Below are 22,608 nucleotides of genomic sequence, written 5' to 3' on the forward strand. Positions count from 1 at the left end.
GCGTCACAACACAGAAACTAGCTCACTGAGGCCATGTCAACCCACTGATACTTTAATCCCTTTTTTATATTCTCCCCATTTTCCCATGAACTCCCTGCAGATTTTCCATTTTAACTGCACATACTACAGGCAACCTACAGTTGTCAGTTGATTTATCAACCTACAAAACCCTTGCTATTTATATTTTACATCTGAAAGCTAGCCTTCCTTACTTTTAATCACTCAGAGATCTCCAGCCCTGGTTAACTTTGTTCACTTTATAACCACTGTGGATCTGAAATCTCCACTTCGTGTCAGGCGTGTAGTAAACGTTGAGGTAGGAATTTGCTCTTTGGGAGCTCCACTCTTCCAGCTGCTATACTGCTTTCTGGCAGTAAGTGTTGAGCCATGACATACTGTGAAAAATACATGAGTTTGTTAAAAAAAAACAAATCTTTAAGAAGTATTAAAATGCTGTAGTTTCCAACACAGGAGTTCCCAATCTTTTTTAGGCCTTGGACCTCTACCATTAACCAAGGGGTTTATGGACCCCAGGTTGGGAAACCCTGCTCTGTGGTATCTGTTTGTAAAGTTAAAGCAGGAATAGGACATTCTGTCCCATCAGGCCTCCTTAACCATTCATGAAGACCTTGGCTGATCTTCTACTTGAACACCATTTTCCACTAGTATCTCCATAGACCTTAATTCCCTTAATACCCAGTAAATTATCGATCTCTATTTTGATTGAGCATAATGTATATGCTTCCATGATCTTCTGTGATAGAGAATTCTAGGTCAGGGGTTCTCAACTTTTTTATGCCCCGGGCCCTTACCATTAACTGAGGGATCCATCAACCCCAGTTCTAGGTTCATCATCCTTGAATGAAGAAATGTTCTCTCATCACTGTCCTAAATGCTCTGCCCCCTCTTCCCCTCAATCTGTGCCCCCACACCAAAAATCTGATAATTTAACCTGTCAAACTCCATAAGATATATATTTTTTCAAGTTTTGAACAGAAATAACTTGGTGGAGGATGATGTTTCACTGAATGATATTAACACTGGTTAAAACCAAGTGTAGATTGTGCCTCTGTAGCTGTTGTGGCGTAAGGGTTATATAAGCGGGTCAGAGTGACTAATTCAAAATCGTATCTGGTGTGTTTCCTTGCTCTGTTTACAAATAATCAAATGCAGAGTTATGTTAAGATCTCACTCATTTTGGATTTGTTGCTAGGATTTTATTTATGGTATCTGGGTGAGTATGGACAGACTTTTTCCCTGGATAAAGTGACTAGCACTTAATCTTTTCAAATTGTATTTAAAATCGGTAATCCCATGATTTAATCTTATTTAATCATTAAGTTCAACCCTCCCTTCCACTCCTGATGCTGTTTTGCTCAGTTCTTCCTAGTGCTGCATGGTGTTGTACCTGTATCTGAATTTACCTATCCATCTTGAGTACTTTTGGCTTTCGAAAAGGCTCCCTCCCATCTCTTGTCCGTCTGTTTCTCTCTGTTTCTCCTCCTCTCTTTAAATTCTGTCTTTTTTTGATTTAATATTCCCTTGTACAGTACTGTGCAAAAATCTTAGGCACTTACATATAGCTAGGGCGCCTGTGACTTTTGCACAGTATTGTATTTGTTAATGTGGAGCAGAGAGCGAGTTCATACGTCAGGCGGGAGCAAAGGACGTTGGGAATGGTGAGGGTGTAGCGCCGCAGGAGGCTCGTGGGACAGGTGCCAGAGGGGAAGCATGGGTCTTGGGCATATATATGTCCCTAAGACCTTTGTACAGTACTGTAGCTCCTTATGTGGTAAGACATAAGTTTTTGTTATTTTGAGAGATCTTAAGTTTATTTGCTACAGTTATATTGCCATATAAATTAGTTGTGTGGTAGTGAAGCATCATTGTCTATGTTTTTTCAATTTATATTTATATTCTGTTATTTTTTGTTCCTTTTCCTAGTCTGCTTCCATCTATCATTCACTCCCCACTGTCTTTCAACTCCAATCCCACTTGTACCCTGTACCTGGCATTACCTTCCTGTCATCTTAGTTCACCAATTGCCTCAGAGTCCTCTCTCAATTCCCTTCTCCTCTCTACACTGGCCATCTCGCCTCTCCACTCTCAGTCCCAATGCAGGCGTTTGATCTTAATCATCAACAGTTCCTTTCCTCCCATAGAAGCTGCTTGACACCCCCCCACCGAGATCCTGCAGCAGTTTGCTTGGCCTTGTTCTCCAATTGTATCCTACAGTTAATTCCACTACCCACCACGACTAATATGGCATACGAAGCAGTACTAAATGTTTGGGTGTGGGGTAAAATTATATGAGAGTCATAGAATAATACAGCATGGAAACAGGCCCTTTGGCCCAACTTGTCCATGCTGACCGTAGTGTCTGTTGGGCTAGTGCCATTTTTCTGCGTTTGGCCCGTGTCTATCCTGTCCAGCAAAACTAGAAGAAGTCTGAAGTTCAAAAGTTCGAAGTACATTTATTATCAAAGTGTGTTTAAGCTATACAACCTTGAGATTCTTCTACTTGTAGGCAGCCACAAGGCAAGAAACCTAAAAGAACCCTTTTTTAAAAAAGAGCGTCATACACCTAACGCATAGAGATGAAAAAAATACATATCGTGCAAACAGTAAAAACAAGAAAGCCGTAACATGAAGAAGTTGTGAGATATCTCAATGTTTCAAAACCTTTTTGCAGACCTAGGGTTTTGAATGTCAGAACGCAAAGCTTATGCAATCGTTTCCTGTTCTGATATTTTGGAAGGAGTACTAAAGAATCCTTGTAGGTAGAGTTAAGAAACTGCAAGGGTAAAAGGACCCTGATGGGAATTATATACAGGCCTCCAAATTGTAGCTAGGATGCGGGTACAAATTACAATTTGTGTAGTAGATACTCCACACTACACATGTACAAACTCCCAAGAGAGGGAGTTTGTAGAAGTTCAAAGTAAATTTATTATCAAAGTACATATACTGTATATCACCATATACAACTCTGAGATTCGTTTTCTTGTGCTCATACTTAGTAAATCCGTACCACCCCAGGTGTTAAACTAGTGTGCGGAAGACAAAAGAGTGTGTAAGCACGAAAAGAGGAAATAATAATAAAGAAATAAACAATAAATATCGAGAACATGAGATGAGGAGTCATTGAAAGTGAGTCCGTAGGTTGTGGGAACAGCTCAAATATGGGGCAAGGAAAGTTGAGTGAAGTTATCGACTCTGGTTTAAGAGCCTGATGCTTGAGGGGTTCCTGAATCTGGTGTGTGAGTCCTGAGGCTCCTGTACCACCTTCCTGATGGCAGCAGTGAGAAGAGACACCTGGGTGATGGGGGTCCCAAATGATGGCTGCTGCTTTTCTGCAAAAACACACCACGTAGATGTGCTCAATGGTGGGGAGGGCTTTATTCGTGATGGGCCGTATCCACTACTTTTTTTAGGATTTTCCATTCAAGGGTATTGGTGTTTCCATACCAGGCTGTGACGCAACCAGTCAATATACTCTACATATCTATAGAAGTTTGTCAAAGTTTCAGATATCATGCCAAATCTTCACAAAATCCTAAGAAAGGGGAGATGCTACCATGCTTTCTTCATACTTGTATTTATGTGTTGGACCCAGAACAGATCCTTGGAGTAGCGTTATGCTAATCGCTATGCGACCATGCTGCATGAGATCTGTGCGTCAACACCAAATAGATGCTAACTTGTCAAAGACAAGTAAGGTGCCAAAAATCAAAGTTATAAGCAAGATACAACAAGGTTGATACACAAGGTGGTGATCAATAGATGCACCTATTTGGACCACCAGATGTACAGATTCAAGCTCTCTCTCCTCTACCAGACAAATAACAATGGGTCACATTAACCCAAGAATCCTGTTGGATTTGGCTACATGATCCCAAAAACATTTTCTACTGCAAGCTCTATACAAGCAAGGAGGCACAAAGCAGACTCACTGTAGAACTATATAAGACCATAAGACATCAGAGCAGAATTAGGCCATTTGGCCCATCAAGCTTGTCCATCATTCCATCATGGCTGATGTATTATCCCTCGCAATCCCATTTCCCCCCTAACTTTGAACGCCTTGACTAATTAAAAATCTATCAACTTCTGCCTTAATTGACTTGGCCTCCACAGCCGCCTGTGGCAATGAATTTCACAGATTCACCACTCTCTGGCTAAAGTTCCTGCTCATCTCTGTCTAAATGGATGTCCCTCTATTCTGAAGCTGTCTTCTAGTCTTAGACTCCCCCACCATAGGAAACATCTTCTCCACATCCACTCTATCGATGCCTTTCAACATTTAATGTTTCAATGAGATCCCCCCTCCCCCTTTCTTCTGAATTGCAGTGAGTACAGGCCCAGAGCCATCAAATGCTCCTCATATAATAAGCCTCTCAATCATTTTCGTGAACCTCCTTTGAACCCTCTCCAATGTCAGTGCATCCTTTCTCAGATAAAGGGCCCAGAATTGCTCACAATACTCCCACTGAGGCCTCACCAATGCCTTATAAAGCCTCAACATTATATCCTTGCCTTAATATTCTAGTTCTCTTGAAATGAATGCTAACATTGCACTCAACCTGCAAATGAACTTTCCAGAAAACCTGCACAAGGACTCCCCAGCGTTTGAAGTGAATTATATTGGTAAATGCTGAAATCTAGGAAAGAAATCTCCTCAAATGAAAAGGTGAAGGTTTCATTTGCTGAGGAGTTCCTGCAGAGGGCACTTTTGTTCTAGACATTGGCACGTTCAAGTTCAACTGTGAATACAGCAGAGAGTAGGATTAATGCTTTCTCTGCTGTCTGCAGCAAGGAGGGGGGGGGGGGTGCGGTGGTGATTTTGCCGCGTGTGTAAAAATTGTAAACGTGTTCTTCATAAAACATATTGGCACAGGGTTAGCAATAGTGTTCCATGAAAATCGTTCCCAGGGTTAAGATTGTCCATCTGCATTTGATATAAAAATCTTCAGTTCTGTAGATATATCTGAGAAGGTGATTTTGTTGACCTTCAAGATTGGCCACCCCTGACCTCCAGTGATAAAACTCTCTGGGTGGGGGGGGGGGAATAAAACAGTTCTGTTCATCATATAAATGGAAAGATTGGCTGTGTTGTGATATTGTCATGTTAAACTAATATCTATGATCTGTTCACAAACAAGAGAAGATCTGCAGATGCTAGAAATCCGAGCAACACACACAAAATGCTGGACAGGCAGTATCTATGGAAAAAAGTACAGTTGACGCTTTGGGCCGAAACCCTTTGGTTTTGGTGATCTATAACCTGTTAGTGTTACTCCAGGGACTGTGGTCAAGGTGGGGAGGTTTTGACTCCAGAATTGGCTAAAATAAGAAATTTTTATTTAGGGCAAGTTCTTAAGGAAATAAAATGCAATATTGTGGGGAGAAGGCACGTTTCGAAGACAAGGCTGATTAGTGTTGCTAAGAGTTCAAAGTAAATTTATTATCAAGGTACATATACATCACCATATACAATCCTGAGATTAATCTTTTGTGGACATTCACAGTAGAACAGTGAAATACAAAAGAATCAATGAAAAACTTCACAACATGACAGAGAAACAACCATTGTGCAAAAGAAGACAAACTCTACAAACACAAAAAAGAACAATTAATAAAGCAATTAACTAATTAATTGATTACTTAAGAACTTGAATTGTAGAGTTCCTGAAAGTGCATCCATATGTTGTGGAATCAGTTCAGTGCTGAGGTGGGTGAAGTTATCCACACTGGTTGAAGAGCTTGATGGTTGTAGGGTAATAACTGTTCCTGAACCTGGAGGTGTGGGGCCCAAGGTTCCTGTGCCTCCTTCCCCTTGTTAGCAGCAAGAGAAGAGAGCATGACCTGGAAAGATAAAAGAAGCTTTTTGCAAAGTTTGTGCAACAATAATAAATATTGTTGGATAAAATTCTTCTTAATCAAGAACCCATAGGCATGCTCTCAACTAAACCAATGACTGAGATAGGAATTTTTAAAATAAATGAGTCACACTCAAACTTGTGGTTTTCTGTGATTACTTAGGCAGATTTATTTTCTGCTATCAATAACCACCCAAGAAACTGACTGACCTCCCTGGTTGATACTGCAATACCCTGCCTGTTAAAATGACATGTGAATTCATTCTTTTTACAATATTTTTATTCAGAAGAAAAAACAAGATTTACAGAGTGCAACATATTGATACATCTCAACATAAATTGTGTACATTCATATATTGTAATAAAATTGATCAAAATGTTATAGCATATCACATAAAGGTATACCACTCTGTAATCAAAAATTTAAAGATAGGTCATACATCATAAAAGAAATGTTTTATATTAAAAAAAGTCAACCCCCTACCAACTACCAAAGAAAAAAGCTGATGGATGATAATGGATAATTAGAAAAAAACATATTTGCTTAAGAAGGGAAGATAGAAATATACATAAAAGTCTGTGCACTGTAAAACTTTATAAATTGGAAAAGTAATTTAGGAAAGGTCCCCAGATATCATAAAAAGATTGTTTCGAATTTAAGACTGAGCAGCGGATCTTCTCTAAATTTAAATAAGACATAATATCGCGTAGCCATTGAAGATGTGTAGGAGGGGTAGACTCCTTCCATTTAAGCAAGATTGCTCTCCTTGCTAAAAGAGAGGTAAAAACTAAAACCTGTAGGTTAGGAGTATTTAAAGTTATATCTTAATTTGCAATAATACCAAACAAGGCAGTAAGGGGATTTGGGTCAAATTGGACCCTAAAAAGTTGTGAGAAGGTATGGAATACTTCCCGCCAAAACTTCTCAATTTTAGGGCAAAACCAAAACATATGAATTAAAGAGGCATCAGCAGAGTGAATTCTATTCAAATGGTATTGGTTTTCCTATTGTCTCCCTGGGCACTTCAAAATGTTTTCTGTTCAGTATTGAATTCATTCAGTGACTGATTGACATATGTCAATGAACCTGCTTTCTTTCTTTCTATTTTGCAAACATTTAAGTAAATATAAATCAAATGGAGAGCTAACCTCATGCAGTGTTGCATTAAAGTCATTATCTGTTGAAATAATTGCACACACGTCACATAATGTTTTTTCTTCCCCAACATGAACATAAAGCACTTTGGAAAAATCCCTAAACCTTAAAACCTTTCAGAAGTATATTAGAAGCAAGAGGGTGGCCAAGGATGGAATAGGTTTCTTGGGGATCAGAGAGGTAACATCAGTGGATGGAAGTGAGATTATAAATGGATTCCTCACATTGGTATTCACTGGCGATAAGTACATGGACGCTGGAACACATCCATATCAGGAGGGAGGAACTGCTAGAAATGTTGGAGTACATCGGGGTGGAAAAATCCCCAGGGTCTGGTGGAGGAGGTTGCTGAGGCTCTGGAGATTTATTGGCCATGTGTGAGGTACCAGTAGACTTGAAGGATAATCAATATCTCCCTCTTCAAAAAGGGCAGCAGGCAAAAAGCTGGAAACCACAGACCACAGAACCATCGGACGTTGGAGCAGATCTACACCATTTGGCTCATTGCGTCTGCTTCACCTTTCCATCATGGCTGATTTATTTTCCTTCTCAGCCCATTCTGTCTTCTTCCCACGATCTTTGACGCCCTTACAAATCAAGAACCTTATCAACTTCTACTTTAATTAACCCAATGACTTGACCTCCATAGCCATGTGTAGGCAATGAGCCAGTGACCTGTGCATTTGTTAGAGTCAATTCGCAGCGATAGGATCTGCATTCACTGGCAAAGACTTTGACTGATATGGAGGAGGAGGTGGCATGTTTTGTGTAGGGGAGATCCTGTTTAGCAGATCTGAGGTTTTTGAGGTGGTAACCAAGAAAATTAATGAAGGTGGAGTGGTAAATGTGCTTATGTGCTTCACAAGGTTCTGCATAGTACAAAGGTAGATTGGATTCAGGGCACAGGGGTTTGACGCAAACTGGATCCGTAATTAGCTTGGTAATAGGGGGTACAGGGCAATGCTGGCTGGGTGGTTTCCTGTCTGAAAATGTTTAACAAGTGGACTACTGCAAGGATCAATACTGGAATCGTGTCTTTTTGTAATATATATAAATAACTAGGGTGAGAAATTAAGAATCAGAAACGGGTTCATTATCACAGAAACACTGTATGCCATGGAGTTTGTTGTTTTGCGGCAATAGTACAGTGCAATACGTAAACAATTACAACAAGAAATATAAAACTTAAATGAGTAGTGCAAAAAGACGATGAAATGTGAGGTAGTGTCCATGGTTTGTTCAGAAATCTGTTGGTATGATGAGTTCGTTTACTGTCATAGCAATGAAGATTATTTATGAATACCTCGGTTCATGGGTCAGCTGGAAATCTGAGCAGAATTTAATCCAGAGAAGTGTGAGGTAATGCATTTTGGGAAGTCAAATTCCGATCAGACATATAGAGTAAATGGCGGGGACCTTGAGAGCGTAGATGTACAGAGACAGTTTTGGATGCAGAATACAGCTCCCTGAAAGGGAATAGGATAGTGAGAATGCTATTGAGTGTAAGGAGTGCAGTTGTACATAACATTGGTTAGGCCATGCTTAGAGTATTGTGTTCAGTACGGGCAGTGTGGTAGTGTGTAGGGGTTAGCATAACACTTCACAGCGCCAGCAATTGCAATTGGAGTTCAATTCCTGTTACAGGTAAATAGGGTCATAAAGAGAGCTTTTGGCACATTGGCCTTCATCAATCAAAGTATTGAGTACAGGAGATGGGATGCTATGTTGAGGTTGTAGAAGACATTGGTGAGTCCTATTTTGGAGTTTTGGTCACCTACCTACAGGAAAGATGCAGATAAGGTTGAAAGGGTACAGAGAAAATTTACAAGGATGTTACCAGATCTGGAAGTCCTGAGTTATAAGGAAAGGTTGAATAGGTTAGGACTTTATTCCTTGGAACGTAGAAGACTGAGACGCGATTTGAAGTATACAAAATTATGTGGGGTACAGATAGGATAAATGCAAGCAGGCTTTTTCCTCTCAGATTGGGTGGGACTATAAGTAGAAGTCATAGGTTAAGGGTGAAAGGTGAAAAGTTTAAGGCGAACATGAGGGGAAACTTCTTCGCTCTGAGGGTCGTGAGAGTGTGGAATGAGCTGCTTGCGCAACTGTGCATGTGAGCTCGATTTCAATGTTTAAGAGAAGTGTGGATAGGTATGTGGATGGTGGGGGTATGGAGGTCTATGGTCCTGGTGCAACTTGATGGGAGTAGGGAAGTTTTAATGGGTTGGCATGGACTAGATGGGCCAAAGGGCCTGTTTCTGTCTGTACTTTTCTATGACTCTATAACTCTATGACTGCCTGTAAGAAGTTTGTACGTACTCACTGTGACTGCATGGGTTTCCTCCAGGTGGCCTGGTTTCCTCCTGCATTCTAAAGTCAGAGGGGTCATTGTGGGCATACTATGCTGCTACTGGAGGTTTGCCGACACTTGCGTGCTGCCCCCAGCACAATCCTCAGACTGTGTTGGTCTTGACTCAAACGACACATTTCACTCTATGTTCTGACGTGCACGTGACAAATAAAGCTAATCTTTATCTTTCCAGTTTTGTTGCCACACTACGGAATGTTGCCTGGAACGGGGGCGGGGCGGTGGTTATGAGGAGAGATCGGATAGGCTCGGTTTATTCTCACTGGAACATGGGAAATTGAGGGAGAACCTTAAAGTAGTTGATAAAATTGAAAGTTTGGATGGTCGTTCTGGGGCAAAGGAACTCTGAATTAGAAGGCACAAGTTCAAAGGATCAGCTTTATTTGAAACGTGAGTGAAATGTCTTGTTGCATCAAATCAAATCAGCGAGGTTTGTGCTGAGGGCAGCCCACGAGTGTTGCCACGCATCTGGTGCCAACATAGAATGCCCACAACTCACTAACCCTAATCTGTCTTTTGGAGTGTCGGGGGAAACCCATGTGGTTACAGGGAGATTGTACCAACTCCTTACAGACAGCAGAAGGAATCAAACCCGATCTCACATGTTGCTGTGAAGTGTGGTGCTAACCGTGCAAGGTGAGGGGGGAGGAGTTTAAAGGCGATCTGGGGGGTATGTTTATCAAACAGAGAGTGATGAACATCTGGAATGAGCTGCCGGAAGAAGTGGTGGAGGCAAATACTACGTTTAAAAGGTGTCTCGGCGGGTACTTGAATAGGGACAGTGGAGAGGGATACAGTTTTAATACGGGCAGTTGAAATTAGCGTAGCAATGCATTCATCGTCAGCATGGTCAAGCTGACAAGGGGCTGGTTTCTGCTCTTTATTTCTGTGATCCTATTCGTGTGTTCCCGTTCCTTCCATGATTGTGTTCGTTCATGGAAGGTCAGTTTGTAAATGTATTTTTGTGGAGTGATAATCTGTAATCTAGCCAGTGGAATTCCAGAGACAATTTGAAAGCAGCCAAAGCCGGAAATGTTTTGCAATATCATGTATTGACTAAAAGCGGACAGATACGATGATGCAGTTAGACAATAGACAATAGGTGCAGAAGTAGACCATTCGGCCCTTCGAGCCTGCACCGCCATTTTGAGATCATGGCTGATCAATTCCTTATCAATACCCGGTTCCTGCCTTGTCCCCATATCCCTTGATTCCCCTATCCATAAGATACCTATTTAGCTCCTTCTTGAAAGCATCCAGAGAATTGGCCTCCACTACCTTCCGAGGCAATGCATTCCAGACCCCCACAACTCTCTGGGAGAAGAAGTTTTTCCTTAACTCTGTCCTAAATGACCTTATTCTCAAACCATGCCCTCTGGTACTGGACTCTCCCAGCATCTGGAACATATTTCCAGCCTCCATCTTGTCCAATCCCTTAATAATCTTATATGTTTCAATCAGATCCCCTCTCAATCTCCTTAATTCCAGCGTGTACAAGCCCAGTCTCTCTAACCTCTCTGCATAAGACAGTCCAGACATCCCAGGAATTAACCTCGTGAATCTACGCTGCACTTCCTCTACAGCCAGGATGTCCTTCCTTAACCCTGGAGACCAAAACTGTACACAATACTCCAGGTGTGGTCTCACCAGGGCTCTGTACAAATGCAAGAGGATTTCCTTGAAAGAGTTGAAAGAGACTGAGGCTGTTTTGTAAACTTGGTGGTAAATGCTGAATTGTAGAAACATAAGAAGGGATTGTAAATAGTTGAAAAGTTAAAAGAACCGCAGATTCTGTGAAGTAGCATGAATAAAGTCACCAGAGAGAACATGAGAAATAGGAGCAGGAGTAGGCCATCCGGCCCATCGAGCCTGCCCCGCCATTCAATGAGATCATGGCTGATCTGTCTGTAAACTCAGAGATACTGAAGCTAGAGGATACAGAAGTGTTTTATTACCTTTGATCAAAGGTAACAGCAGGACAATTATATAGCTGCAAGATATCTACAAAGCTTTCTCTGAACTACGTATAGTTTCACACCTCCTCCTTCGCACCCACACTCCAGACACCCAAAATAAATGTTAATCAGTATGGTCTGTTTTGATATCAGTTCCAGTCCTCGGCTGCAGGAAAACTATTGTTCAGGGCTGGATCTTAAATCCCATCTGCGATCCACAGTCAAATCTGAAGAATGGCTGCTGCTGAACTTGATATTTGTTCTGTACCCTAACTCAGGAATACGCCGTAACACAGTAAAACCTACAGCGAAATCAGAACTTGCTGGAAGTACTCAGCAGGTCAGGCAGCATCTCCGGGAAGAGAAACAGAGTCAGTGTTTCAGGTTGAACACCCTTTATTAGAATAGTTCTGACCTGCTGAATATTTCCAGCATTTTCTGCCGTTATTGTTAAAAGTGCTCTGGTTAGTGCTTTAGAATTCTATGTCCAGCACAATTTCTAAACCGAATGAAGATGGGCAAGTTTTGGAGGCAGGTTGAGCACAGCCATAAACTTCCACCACATTTTGAAATGTTGCTAAGGTGTTGATCAAACCACCCTGCACAGTCATAGGCATAACCCCGATTCAATGTCTCTTGACATCCATCCTATCACGGACATTCCCTCCATATTTCCCCTTCTCTGCAACCACTTGAAACTGATTTATCTCCCCCTTCTAATGAAAGCTGACCCACCTGAAATATTAACATCTGTTTAGTTTCACTCTCCACAGATGCTGCTTGTCTTGCAGAGTACTACCACCATTTTCAGTTTGCAATCGTACATTTTCAGTCACTCAAACTATGTGAAGAGCATGCTTCAGAATGTATAAATCTGGGTTTTTCAGCCATGGGACAAGGTGGTTGAAGGCCCTCCATCCAGCTTTATAAGGCCTTAAGCAATCTGGGCATAATCTTTCTTCTTTTGCACATTGGCTGTTGGTCAGTCTTTATCTATGTATAGTTTGTCATAACTGTTATTGTCCTGTAAATGCCGGCAAGAAAAAGCGAATTTCAAGCTCGTATGGTATATGGTGATGTGTGCATATTTTAAAAATAAAGTTACTTTGAAATTTTGAAACACTAACTAAATTATGAGAGGGGTCATGATACTGCACATTTGCATATCCCAGCAGGGGCTCCGTGTCCAGTTTGTAGAAATACCATTGTCATGGCATGCTGGTGGGAGATCGTGGCATTAATGTATAAATCAGGATTGTAGTAGTTAAACTTGCAATGTGATTTCACCTTTAGTAACTTTGCGCATTTACATTAATTTACAATTATCAATATCTGCAGTTTATTTTTGCATTTGATGTAAAAATGCACAGCTGATTAAGTAGCGCCAAAGGAATTTTCTATTTTGGACACTGTGCAAGCAAATTCTTTTAAGATATTTGTATACTTTCCACTAAGGTTAGTGTTACATTTAAAAGGGAAATGATGGGAGATAATTTTTAATGTTGCTACCTGCCGGCCATTTTTCTTTTTTAAAGCTGGATTATAGTCCCTGTTTTAACTATTTCAGTAACAATGTAGACGGAAACAGACAGTGAACCCTCATTGTTTAATAAAAAGTAGCCCAATTTAGTGATAACCTGAAGTACTGTCCAAGTGTTCTACGACAAGTTTTTGAGTTCTCTCATTAGGTTTGAATATTTATTGCCCATCTTTTAACTGTCCTTGAAAAGGTGATGGTTGTTTTGAACTGCTGCCCTCTTTGTAATGAATGTTCTTCTTGAGTTTGAATGTTCCAATATTTGGATCTAACGTTGAGATGCTATAATCTCTGAGGGAGTAAAGTTCCACATTCCAGTTACCCTAGTCTTCCTGATCTTGAGTTCAGGGTTCGTGAGGTTCTGTCAAAGATGCCTCCGTGGTGAAGTGCGGTGCATGTTGAATCCCAGTGGTTGAAGGGAGCAAGCGTTTGTTCTGGAAGGATGGGCGTTATTGAAGTGGCTGCCTTGTTGGATGATGCATTGGAGCTGCACTTGTCTTAGTAAGTGGACAGCGTGCCTGAGTGGGGCCTTGCAGATGGTGGAAAGGCTTTGGGCTGACAGGACAAGAACCACTCACCGCAGGATGCCCAGGCTCTGAGTTGTCATGGTATTCATGGAGGGAATGTGGCACCAGGAAAACTGTCCCCAGATAACATTGGAAAGCCTTCACCATGTACGGACTGCTATTTTTTTTTGTTGTTGCATCCAGCACAATCCTGACACTGATCTGAATCTCTGCTCCTTTCCATAGCCTGAAGTTGCCAAAGGCAGCAAACAGAATTGTCCATACACAGAGAAAACTGTAAAATTGTGATGCTGGTCTATTGGCACAGACACAATGGACCAAGTGGATCAGTCCTGTTTTTAATTTGTGTGTTTGTATGAGGCAGATACAGGGCATATACAGTAATTAATTTCTGTGTTGGAATGATCAGGTCTGAAATGCAAATTGCTGATGGTTTTATTTATAAGACCATAAGACATGGGAGCAGAATTAGGCCATTTGGCCCATTGAGTCTGCCCCATCACTTCACCTTGCCTAATCCAATTTCCCTCTCAGCCCCAGTCTCCTGCCTTCTCCACGTATCCCTTCATGCCCTGACCAATCAAGAATCTATCAACCTCTGCCTTAAATATACGTAAGGATTTGGCCTCCACAGCCGCCTGTGGCAACAAATTCCACAGATTCACCATTCACCAGAGGACACAGTCTCAGAATAGAGGGACATCCTTTTAGGACAGAGATGAGATGGAAGAAACTCCTCCTCATTTCCGTCCTAGAAGGATGTCCCTCTATTCTGAGGCTGTGTCCTCTGGTCTTAGATTCCTGCAGCATAGGAAACATCCTCTCCACATCGTCTCTATCGAGGTCCCTCACCGTTCGCCCCTCATTCTTCTGAATTCCGGTGAGTACAGGCCCAGAGCTTTAACCCAGTGTTTCTTTTCTCTTCCACAGGGATTATCCGACTATTATGTGTAGTCACCGGCTAAGGGAAAACTAAGGACTGCTCGACAAGCAGGTGCAGAATGTACAGGAGGAATGGCCTCATGGCCAATCTGAGGGTCACATCAGCTACACCAGAGGTAACCACTTAATGGTGATGTGCCAATGCAGCTTGCTGTAACGCCACAATCTTATCTCCATACAGGTATCTCTTTCAGCCTGGGGAGAAAAGGTGTTTCCTTCACCTTGGACCTACCTACCTGATACGTGAAATAACTAAGACTGACGGCTAGTTTTGTGTAAAATTTGATCTTCCCACGATGGGCTCCTGTACGGTTAAGAGGAGTTATTATACAATATTCAGATGTGTGACATTAGTACATACTTTGTGTTAACAGTACGCACAGCCAATATATTAATGTTTGCTCATTTTGACCATAATTCTAATATCTGAATGTTTGTTCATCGAATCATAGTTGTCTGTCTGATTGGAGGCCTGTGGCTGGTAGTGAGTTGCAGGGATCGGTGCTGGGTCCATTGTTGTTTATATTAATGATTTAGATCAGGGACTCCCACCCTGGGGTCCACGGACCCCTCGGTTAATAGTAGGGGTCCACGGCAATAAAAAAAGTTGGGAACCCCTGATTTAGGTGATAATATGGTCAACTGAATCAGCAAATTTGTAGCTGACACAAAGTTGGGGGGTGTAATGGATAGCAAAGAAAGCTGCCAAAGCTTAGCAGCAGAATCTTGTCCGCCTGGGAGAACAGGCTGAAAAACAGCAGATGGAACTTAGTTCATTCACCTGTGAGGTGTTGCACTTTGGGAAGTCAAACCAGAGTACGACTTCCACAGTAACTGGTCGAGTTCTGAGGTACACTGTAGAACAAAGGGACCTGGGAATGCAGGTCCATGATTTCTTGAAAGTGGCATCACAGGTCGATAGGTTCATAAAGAGAGCTTAGGACACATTGGCCTTCATAAATCAAAGTTCAGAGTAAAGTTCAAAGTGAATGTTATTGTCAGTACGTATACAGTATGTCACCACATACAATCCTGAGATTCATTATTCTGTGGGCACTCTCAGCAAATCTATAGAATAGTGGCGATAGCAGGATCAATGAAAGATCAACCAGAAGACTGTGCAAATGCAGATATAAATAAATAGCAATAAATAATGAGAATATGACATAACAAGATGAAGAATCCATAAAGTGAGTTCATTGGTGTGGGAACATATCAAAGGATGGGCAAGTGAGTGTAGCCATCCCCTTTTGTTCAAGAGACTGGTGGCTGTTCTTGAACCTGGAGGTGAATGTCCTGAGGCTCTTGTACTTTCTATCTGATGGCAGTAGTGAGAAAAGAGCACGGCCTGGGTGGTGGGGATCTCTGATGATGGATGCGCTTTCCTATGACAGCGTTTCATGTAGATGCACTCACTGGTTGTGAGGGCTTTACCTGTGATATACTGGGCTGAATCCACCACCCTTTGTAGGATTTTCCATTCAAGTCATTGGTGTTTCCATATCAGGCTGTGATGCAGCCAGTCAATATACTCTTCACTACACATGCCAAGTCACCGCAGACTCCTATAGAGGTGCTACTGTGCTTTCTTTGCAATTGCATTTACATGTTGGGTTAGGACAGGTCCTGTGTAATCATAACCCTCAGGAGTTTAAAGTTGCTAACCCTCTCTGCCTCTGATCCTCCGATGATTACTGGCTCATGGACCTCTGGTTTCTCTCTCCTGAAGTCTACTGTCAGTTCCTTGGTCTTGCTGACATTGAGAGAGAGAGAGGTTGTCATTATGGCAACACTCACTGAGTACAGAGTACAGGAGTGGGATGTTATGTTGAAGTTGTGCAGGCCATTGGTGAGGCCTAGTTTGGAGTATTGTGTGCAGTTCTGATCACCCACATAAAATGAGACATCAATAGGAGTGCTGAGAAATTTTACAAGGATGTTGCTGGGTCTTGTGGACCCGAGTTACTGGGAAAGGTTGAATGCGTTAGGACTTCAGTCCATGTAGCGTGGGAGAATGAAGGGAGATCTTATAAAGGAATGCAAAATTATGAGAACAAATATGGTAAATGCAAGCAGGCTTTTTCCCCTCAGGCTGGGCAAGTCTAGAACTAGAGGTCATAGGCTAAGGGTGAAATGTGAAATGCTTAAAGAGAAACTTCTTTTCTCAGAAGATGGTGTGAGTGTTGATGAACTGCCAGCAGAGGTGAGCTTAATTGTCATTTTTAAGAGATAGGTTCCTGCATTCCTCTCTCCTCTTGTGACACATAGCAGTTCCTTTTGTTGTTCCCTTTAAGGACCAGCATTTCCTTCCCATGACAGCTGGAGTTGGGTGTGCATCACTATCAGAATATAAGACCATTAGACATAGGAGCAGAATTAGGCCCATTCGGCCCAACGAGTCTGTGCTGCCCTTCAATCATGGCTGAATTTTTAAAAATTCCTCTCAACCCCATTCTCCTGCCTTCTTCCCATAATTTTCAGAGGGGTAATGGGATTACAGGGGAGGAAGCACATATCCTGAATAAGAACAAAATGTACTGATGTGTGAGAGAGAAAAGCAGAGGGAAAATAAATAACTAGAGAAAACTGCAGGTGCTGGGTATCTGAAGTTAAAAACAGTAAATGACAGAAGAACTCTGAATATTCATTCTGTGATAATGGGGTTGATGAGACTATACCCGTCTGAACCAGCCTGCACCCAAATGGCCTCTTTCCCCTGGTGTTACTGCTTGGGTTGCCTCTGGGTGCTCTGGTTTCCTCCCGCAGTCCAAAGACCTACCAGTTGGTAGGTGAATTGGTCATTGTAAATTGTCCCATGATTAGGCTAGAGTTAAATTGAGGGTTGCTGGTGACACAGCTGTGGAGGGGTCTATTCCATACTGTGCCTCAATAAATAAAAGATGCAAGTGTAAGACAAGCCTTGATGTTGAAGACTGGAAATGTCTCTTGATGGTATTTTGCACATCTCCGTGACATTCCTGACTGGTATTTTAACAGCATTGCTGATTAGTATATTGTAGAAGTAACAAATGGGAACTGTCTCATACCCAAGTGTGAAGTAGTCTGTCTCTGTTTACCATCAGTACAGATGTTGAAGTTCAAGGGCTGAAAATTCTATTAGCAGAGAATGCATTAAGGAGACAGTCGCTGGCAGAAATAGAAATCGTTTGGATTTCTTCCAAGTTTTGACTGGCTGATGGCACCAGTATCTAAGTGAACCGTGCAATTATGAACCTCTTCTACCACCCCTGCAGGACTTATATCTGTCCAGGACAAAGGAGCGGGCAGGAAAGATTATTGCGGGCAATACCCACTCTGCAAACCACTTTTTCTAAAAGCCCTCTTCTGGAAAGCACACAACAAAAAGCTTCACAACGTCTTAAAAGTTGTTTTCCCCCAGGAAGTTAATCTGATCAACCATTCCAGTTAGGTCCCTACCCCTTTTGTCTGTTGCCCCCATCGCTGCACTGTGGACACTTTAAACCATTTTTGTAATTCTGTTTACATTGTAAATACAAGCTGACATTTATGTATTTATGCATATTTAATTCCATATCTGTACTTTGACTTCTAACATTATTTTTATACAATTCTTTAATTTTTATAATTGTTGAATGTTGTTGATTTTTGTTGCATGTTGCACGCTGACCAACGCACAGCAGCAAATTCCTCCTATGTGTAAGATGTTTATGGCAAATAAAGTTGATTCTTGATTTTTATTCCCGTCGCACTCTTGCTGCTCTGCCACGTAGTTACCAATCCATTCGTTAACCATCAGCAGTACTGACAGTCAGCAGAGCTTGGGTGGGCTAGTCTATCAGGGATGCAGAACTGAGGTGGTGAAGTCAACTTGAACATAGCTCACCCTGCTCAACCCTCAGGTAGAAGAACTTTCTTAACCCAAAGAATAGTTAGAAATTAAAAAATGTGGTTCCATGGGGAATCTTCATTTCAGGTGAAGGGTCTCGGCTGAAATGTCGACTGTTTATTCCTTTCCATGGACCTTCTGAGTTCCAGCATTTTGTGTGTGTTGCTCTGGATTTCCAGCATCTGCACAATCTCTTGTGTGTATGATTTGCCAAGGGGAGAGGTTGTAATGAATAGCACTGAGTAGACTAACACATGAGATCGAAAGGAAAGGAGAGTCATACCCATAGAGTTAGATTGGAGGAGGTTGGAGTGGAGCATAAGTACCAGCCTAGATTGATTGGGCCAAGTGAACAGTTTCTGTCTTGTACGTTCAGTGCAATCCATCATCTTGTTGAAATTCTTCTTCCTTCTGATGCTCTGCCAAAGATTCTTCTCAGGAAAGTTAAAGAAACTTTAGAGAGGCTACCGAGGAGATTTACCGGGATGTTGTCTGGATTGGAGAGCATGGCTTATGAGGGTAGGCTGAGGGAATGAGGACTTGTCTCTTTGGAGTGAAGGAGGATGAGAGTCAACATGATTACATCAACGTGTACATGATGATAAGAGGCATAGATAGAGTGGTTAGCGAGAGACGATTCACCAGAATGGAAATGGCTAATAACAGAGGGCATAATTTTAAGGGGATTGGAGAAAAGTATAGGGATGTATGAGAGGTAAACTTTTTAAATAGAGAGTGGTGGGTGCATGGAATATCTTGCTAGTGTTGTTAGAAGCAAATACATTAGGAGCATTTAAGGACCTCTTAGAAAGGTGCATAGATGACAGAAAAAAATGGAGGGCTATGTAGGAGGAAGGGGTTAGATTGATCTTAGAATAGGTTAAAAGATTGGCAAAACATCAGGGCTGAAGGGCCTGTACTGTTCTATGAGATATGAATCATTGGCGCTGTTTCTCCTTACACTGATGTGGTCTACCCTGCTGAGTGTTTGCAGCATCTTCTGCTTCTCAATCAACACCTTGGTATATTAGGATTGCAGCCTGCTGTTCGTGCTAGGGAAGTGCTGGCTTGTTGATGCCACCAGTTGCATCTCTGAATTCGATGTGGTGAATCCACTCTCTGTAGCAGCAGCGACGAGATATTATTTGTTTCCTCTTCTTCTGAGTCAACTGAGGGGGAAAAGATGAGGAAGCAAGTGCAGAGGAATGGAGTGAAGAACAGGAGAAGGTAATGATGAGAGGTACAATGTGAAGAGGAGATGGCGATGAGGTGACATTATGTGAAGAGGAAATGATGAAGTGATGTTTTGTGAAGAGGAGATGGTGATGAGGTGACGTTACGATATGGAGGAGATGATGATGAGTTGACATTATGTGAAGAGGAGATGGTGATGAGGTGACATTATGTGAAGAGAAGGTGGTGATGAGGTGACGTTATGTGATGAGATGGTGATGAGGTGACGTTATGTGAAGAGGAGATGGTGATGAGGTGACGTTATGTGAAGAGGAGATGGTGATGAGGTGACGTTATGTGAAGAGGAGATGGTGATGAGGTGACGTTATGTGAAGAGGAGATGGTGATGAGGTGACGTTATGTGAAGAGGAGATGGTGATGAGGTGACATTATGTGAAGAGGAGATGGTGATGAGGTGACGTTATGTGAAGAGGAGATGGTGATGAGGTGACGTTATGTGAAGAGGAGATGGTGATGAGGTGACGTTATGTGAAGAGGAGATGGTGATGAGGTGACGTTATGTGAAGAGGAGATGGTGATGAGGTGACATTATGTGAAGAGGAGATGGTGATGAGGTGACGTTATGTGAAGAGGAGATGGTGATGAGGTGACGTTATGTGAAGAGGAGATGGTGATGAGGTGACGTTATGTGAAGGGGAGATGGTGATGAGGTGACGTTATGTGATGAGATGGTGATGAGGTGACGTTATGTGAAGGGGAGATGGTGATGAGGTGACGTTATGTGATGAGGAGATGGTGATGAGGTGACGTTATGTGAAGAGGAGATGGTGATGAGGTGACATTATGTGAAGAGGAGATGGTGATGAGGTGACGTTATGTGAAGAGGAGATGGTGATGAGGTGACGTTATGTGAAGAGGAGATGGTGATGAGGTGACGTTATGTGAAGGGGAGATGGTGATGAGGTGACGTTATGTGATGAGATGGTGATGAGGTGACGTTATGTGAAGGGGAGATGGTGATGAGGTGACGTTATGTGATGAGATGGTGATGAGGTGACGTTATGTGAAGAGGAGATGGTGATGAGGTGACGTTATGTGAAGAGGAGATGGTGATGAGGTGACGTTATGTGAAGGGGAGATGGTGATGAGGTGACGTTATGTGATGAGGAGATGGTGATGAGGTGACGTTATGTGAAGAGGAGATGGTGATGAGGTGACATTATGTGAAGAGGAGATGGTGATGAGGTGACGTTATGTGAAGAGGAGATGGTGATGAGGTGACGTTATGTGAAGAGGAGATGGTGATGAGGTGACGTTATGTGAAGGGGAGATGGTGATGAGGTGACGTTATGTGATGAGATGGTGATGAGGTGACGTTATGTGAAGGGGAGATGGTGATGAGGTGACGTTATGTGATGAGATGGTGATGAGGTGACGTTATGTGAAGAGGAGATGGTGATGAGGTGACGTTTTGTGAAGAGGAGATGGTGATGAGGTGACGTTATGTGAAGAGGAGATGGTGATGAGGTGACATTATGTGAAGAGGAGATGGTGATGAGGTGACGTTATGTGAAGAGGAGATGGTGATGAGGTGACATGTGAAGAGGAGATGGTGATGAGGTGACATTATGTGAAGAGGAGATGGTGATGAGGTGACGTTATGTGAAGAGGAGATGGTGATGAGGTGACGTTACGATGTGGAGGAGATGGTGATGAGGTGACATTGATGAGGAGTCTTGAAGGCAGCAAATTGTATGTGACTAACACGAGAACATTTGCAGATGCTGGAAATCCAAAGTATCACACACAAAATGCTGGAGAAACTCAGCAGGCCGGCAGCATCTATGGAAAAGAGTAAACAGTCGACGTTTTGGGCTAAGGTCCTCCTCAGGATATTGTACGTGAGATGAACAGTCAGGAAAAAAGAGAATAAAAATTAGGCTCTTCTGATGCACAATCAAGTAATTCAAAGCTGTGGGTTGGGTTCACCAAAGTCAGTATTTTGAAGGGCAGCACAGTGGCCTAGCAGTTAGCCTTCTGCACTTCCCTGTAGATCCTCAGGGAAGAGGAGCAATACCTTGTACTCTGTCTGGATAGCCCCCAACCTGATGACATAAATATTGATTTCTCCCTTTGGTTAAAAAATAATTCCCTTGCCCTCCCTCTTTTTCTATTCCCCACCCTGGCCTCCTACCTCTTCACACCTGCCTATCACCTACCCCTGGTGCCCCTCCCACTTCCCTTTCTCAGATTCCTTTCTCTCCAGCCCTTTACCTTTCCTACTCACCTGGCTTCACCAATCACCTTCCAGCTTTCCTCCTTCCCCTCCCCCTACTTCTTAATTCTGGCGTCTTCCCCCTTCCTTTCCGGTCCTGAACAAGGGTCTTGGCCCAAAAGCTCGACTGTTTGTTCACTTCTATAGATGCTGCCTGACCTGCTGAGTTCCTCCAGCACTTTGTGTGTGTTGCTTTGGATTTCCAGCATCTGCACAATCTCTCATGCAACTGTAGTGCCTGCGACCTAGGCTCAATTCCACTGCTGATTGTAAGGAGTTTGTATTTTCTCCCGGGTACTGAATGGATTGTCTCCTGGTGCTTCGCTTTCCTCTCACATCCCAAATTTGTACAGGGTGGTAGAGTTATTGGTCACATGGGTCTAATTGGGCTCATTGGACAGAAGGGCCTGTTATCCCTGGATAAATAGACAGATAAATAGAATATAAAAAGAAGACATGCCCAAAAAGAAACAGAAATCTGGGAAGCTAATGAAAGTCCAGGAAGGAATCAGTGGAAGGAGAGAGGACTGGAGGATGGGGGAAGTGGCTTTCTGGTGAGACCACGACTACAGATGTTCAATCGTTTTCTGTTAATAATTTCACTCGGGAGTGAGCAATGAACTTATTGTCTGGGTCCGGGTCTGGAATTTGGCACTTCAGTTCAGAGTTCTCCACATGTCATCTTCATTACATGTTGTCCGGTGAATGAACTTGTTTGCTGTGGTTGGAAATGCCACCCTGGAGAGCACACATTTCACTGATCCAAGAACATAACTCGGCTCCACTTAGTGCGGAGCGTCTCCTAGTGTGCAGCGTGAGGTTCCCAAGTTCCTACTCTCACTATCGCTTTTGTGCCTCTTAACGTACCCAACTTGCTGACGGCCTGTGATGTACTATGGCCTTG

At 42.5% G+C, this 22,608-nt stretch overlaps 1 protein-coding gene across 5 annotated transcripts in view; it reads left to right on the plus strand.

Moving 5' to 3' along the window:
* ralgps1 (Ral GEF with PH domain and SH3 binding motif 1) overlaps nt 1-22,608 on the plus strand; it is a 726,899-nt gene that overhangs the window by 180,048 nt on the left and 524,243 nt on the right. For all 5 annotated transcript variants that reach the window (XM_073052641.1, XM_073052645.1, XM_073052644.1 and 2 more), the window contains one exon: nt 14,356-14,483. In XM_073052641.1, the coding sequence (XP_072908742.1) occupies nt 14,427-14,483 (57 nt within the window). In that variant the 5' untranslated portion in view covers nt 14,356-14,426. The remainder of the gene's footprint in view (nt 1-14,355; nt 14,484-22,608) is intronic.

The sequence above is a fragment of the Hemitrygon akajei genome, chromosome 7 (genome assembly GCF_048418815.1).
Source record: "Hemitrygon akajei chromosome 7, sHemAka1.3, whole genome shotgun sequence".
Taxonomy (NCBI): Eukaryota; Metazoa; Chordata; class Chondrichthyes; order Myliobatiformes; family Dasyatidae; genus Hemitrygon; species Hemitrygon akajei.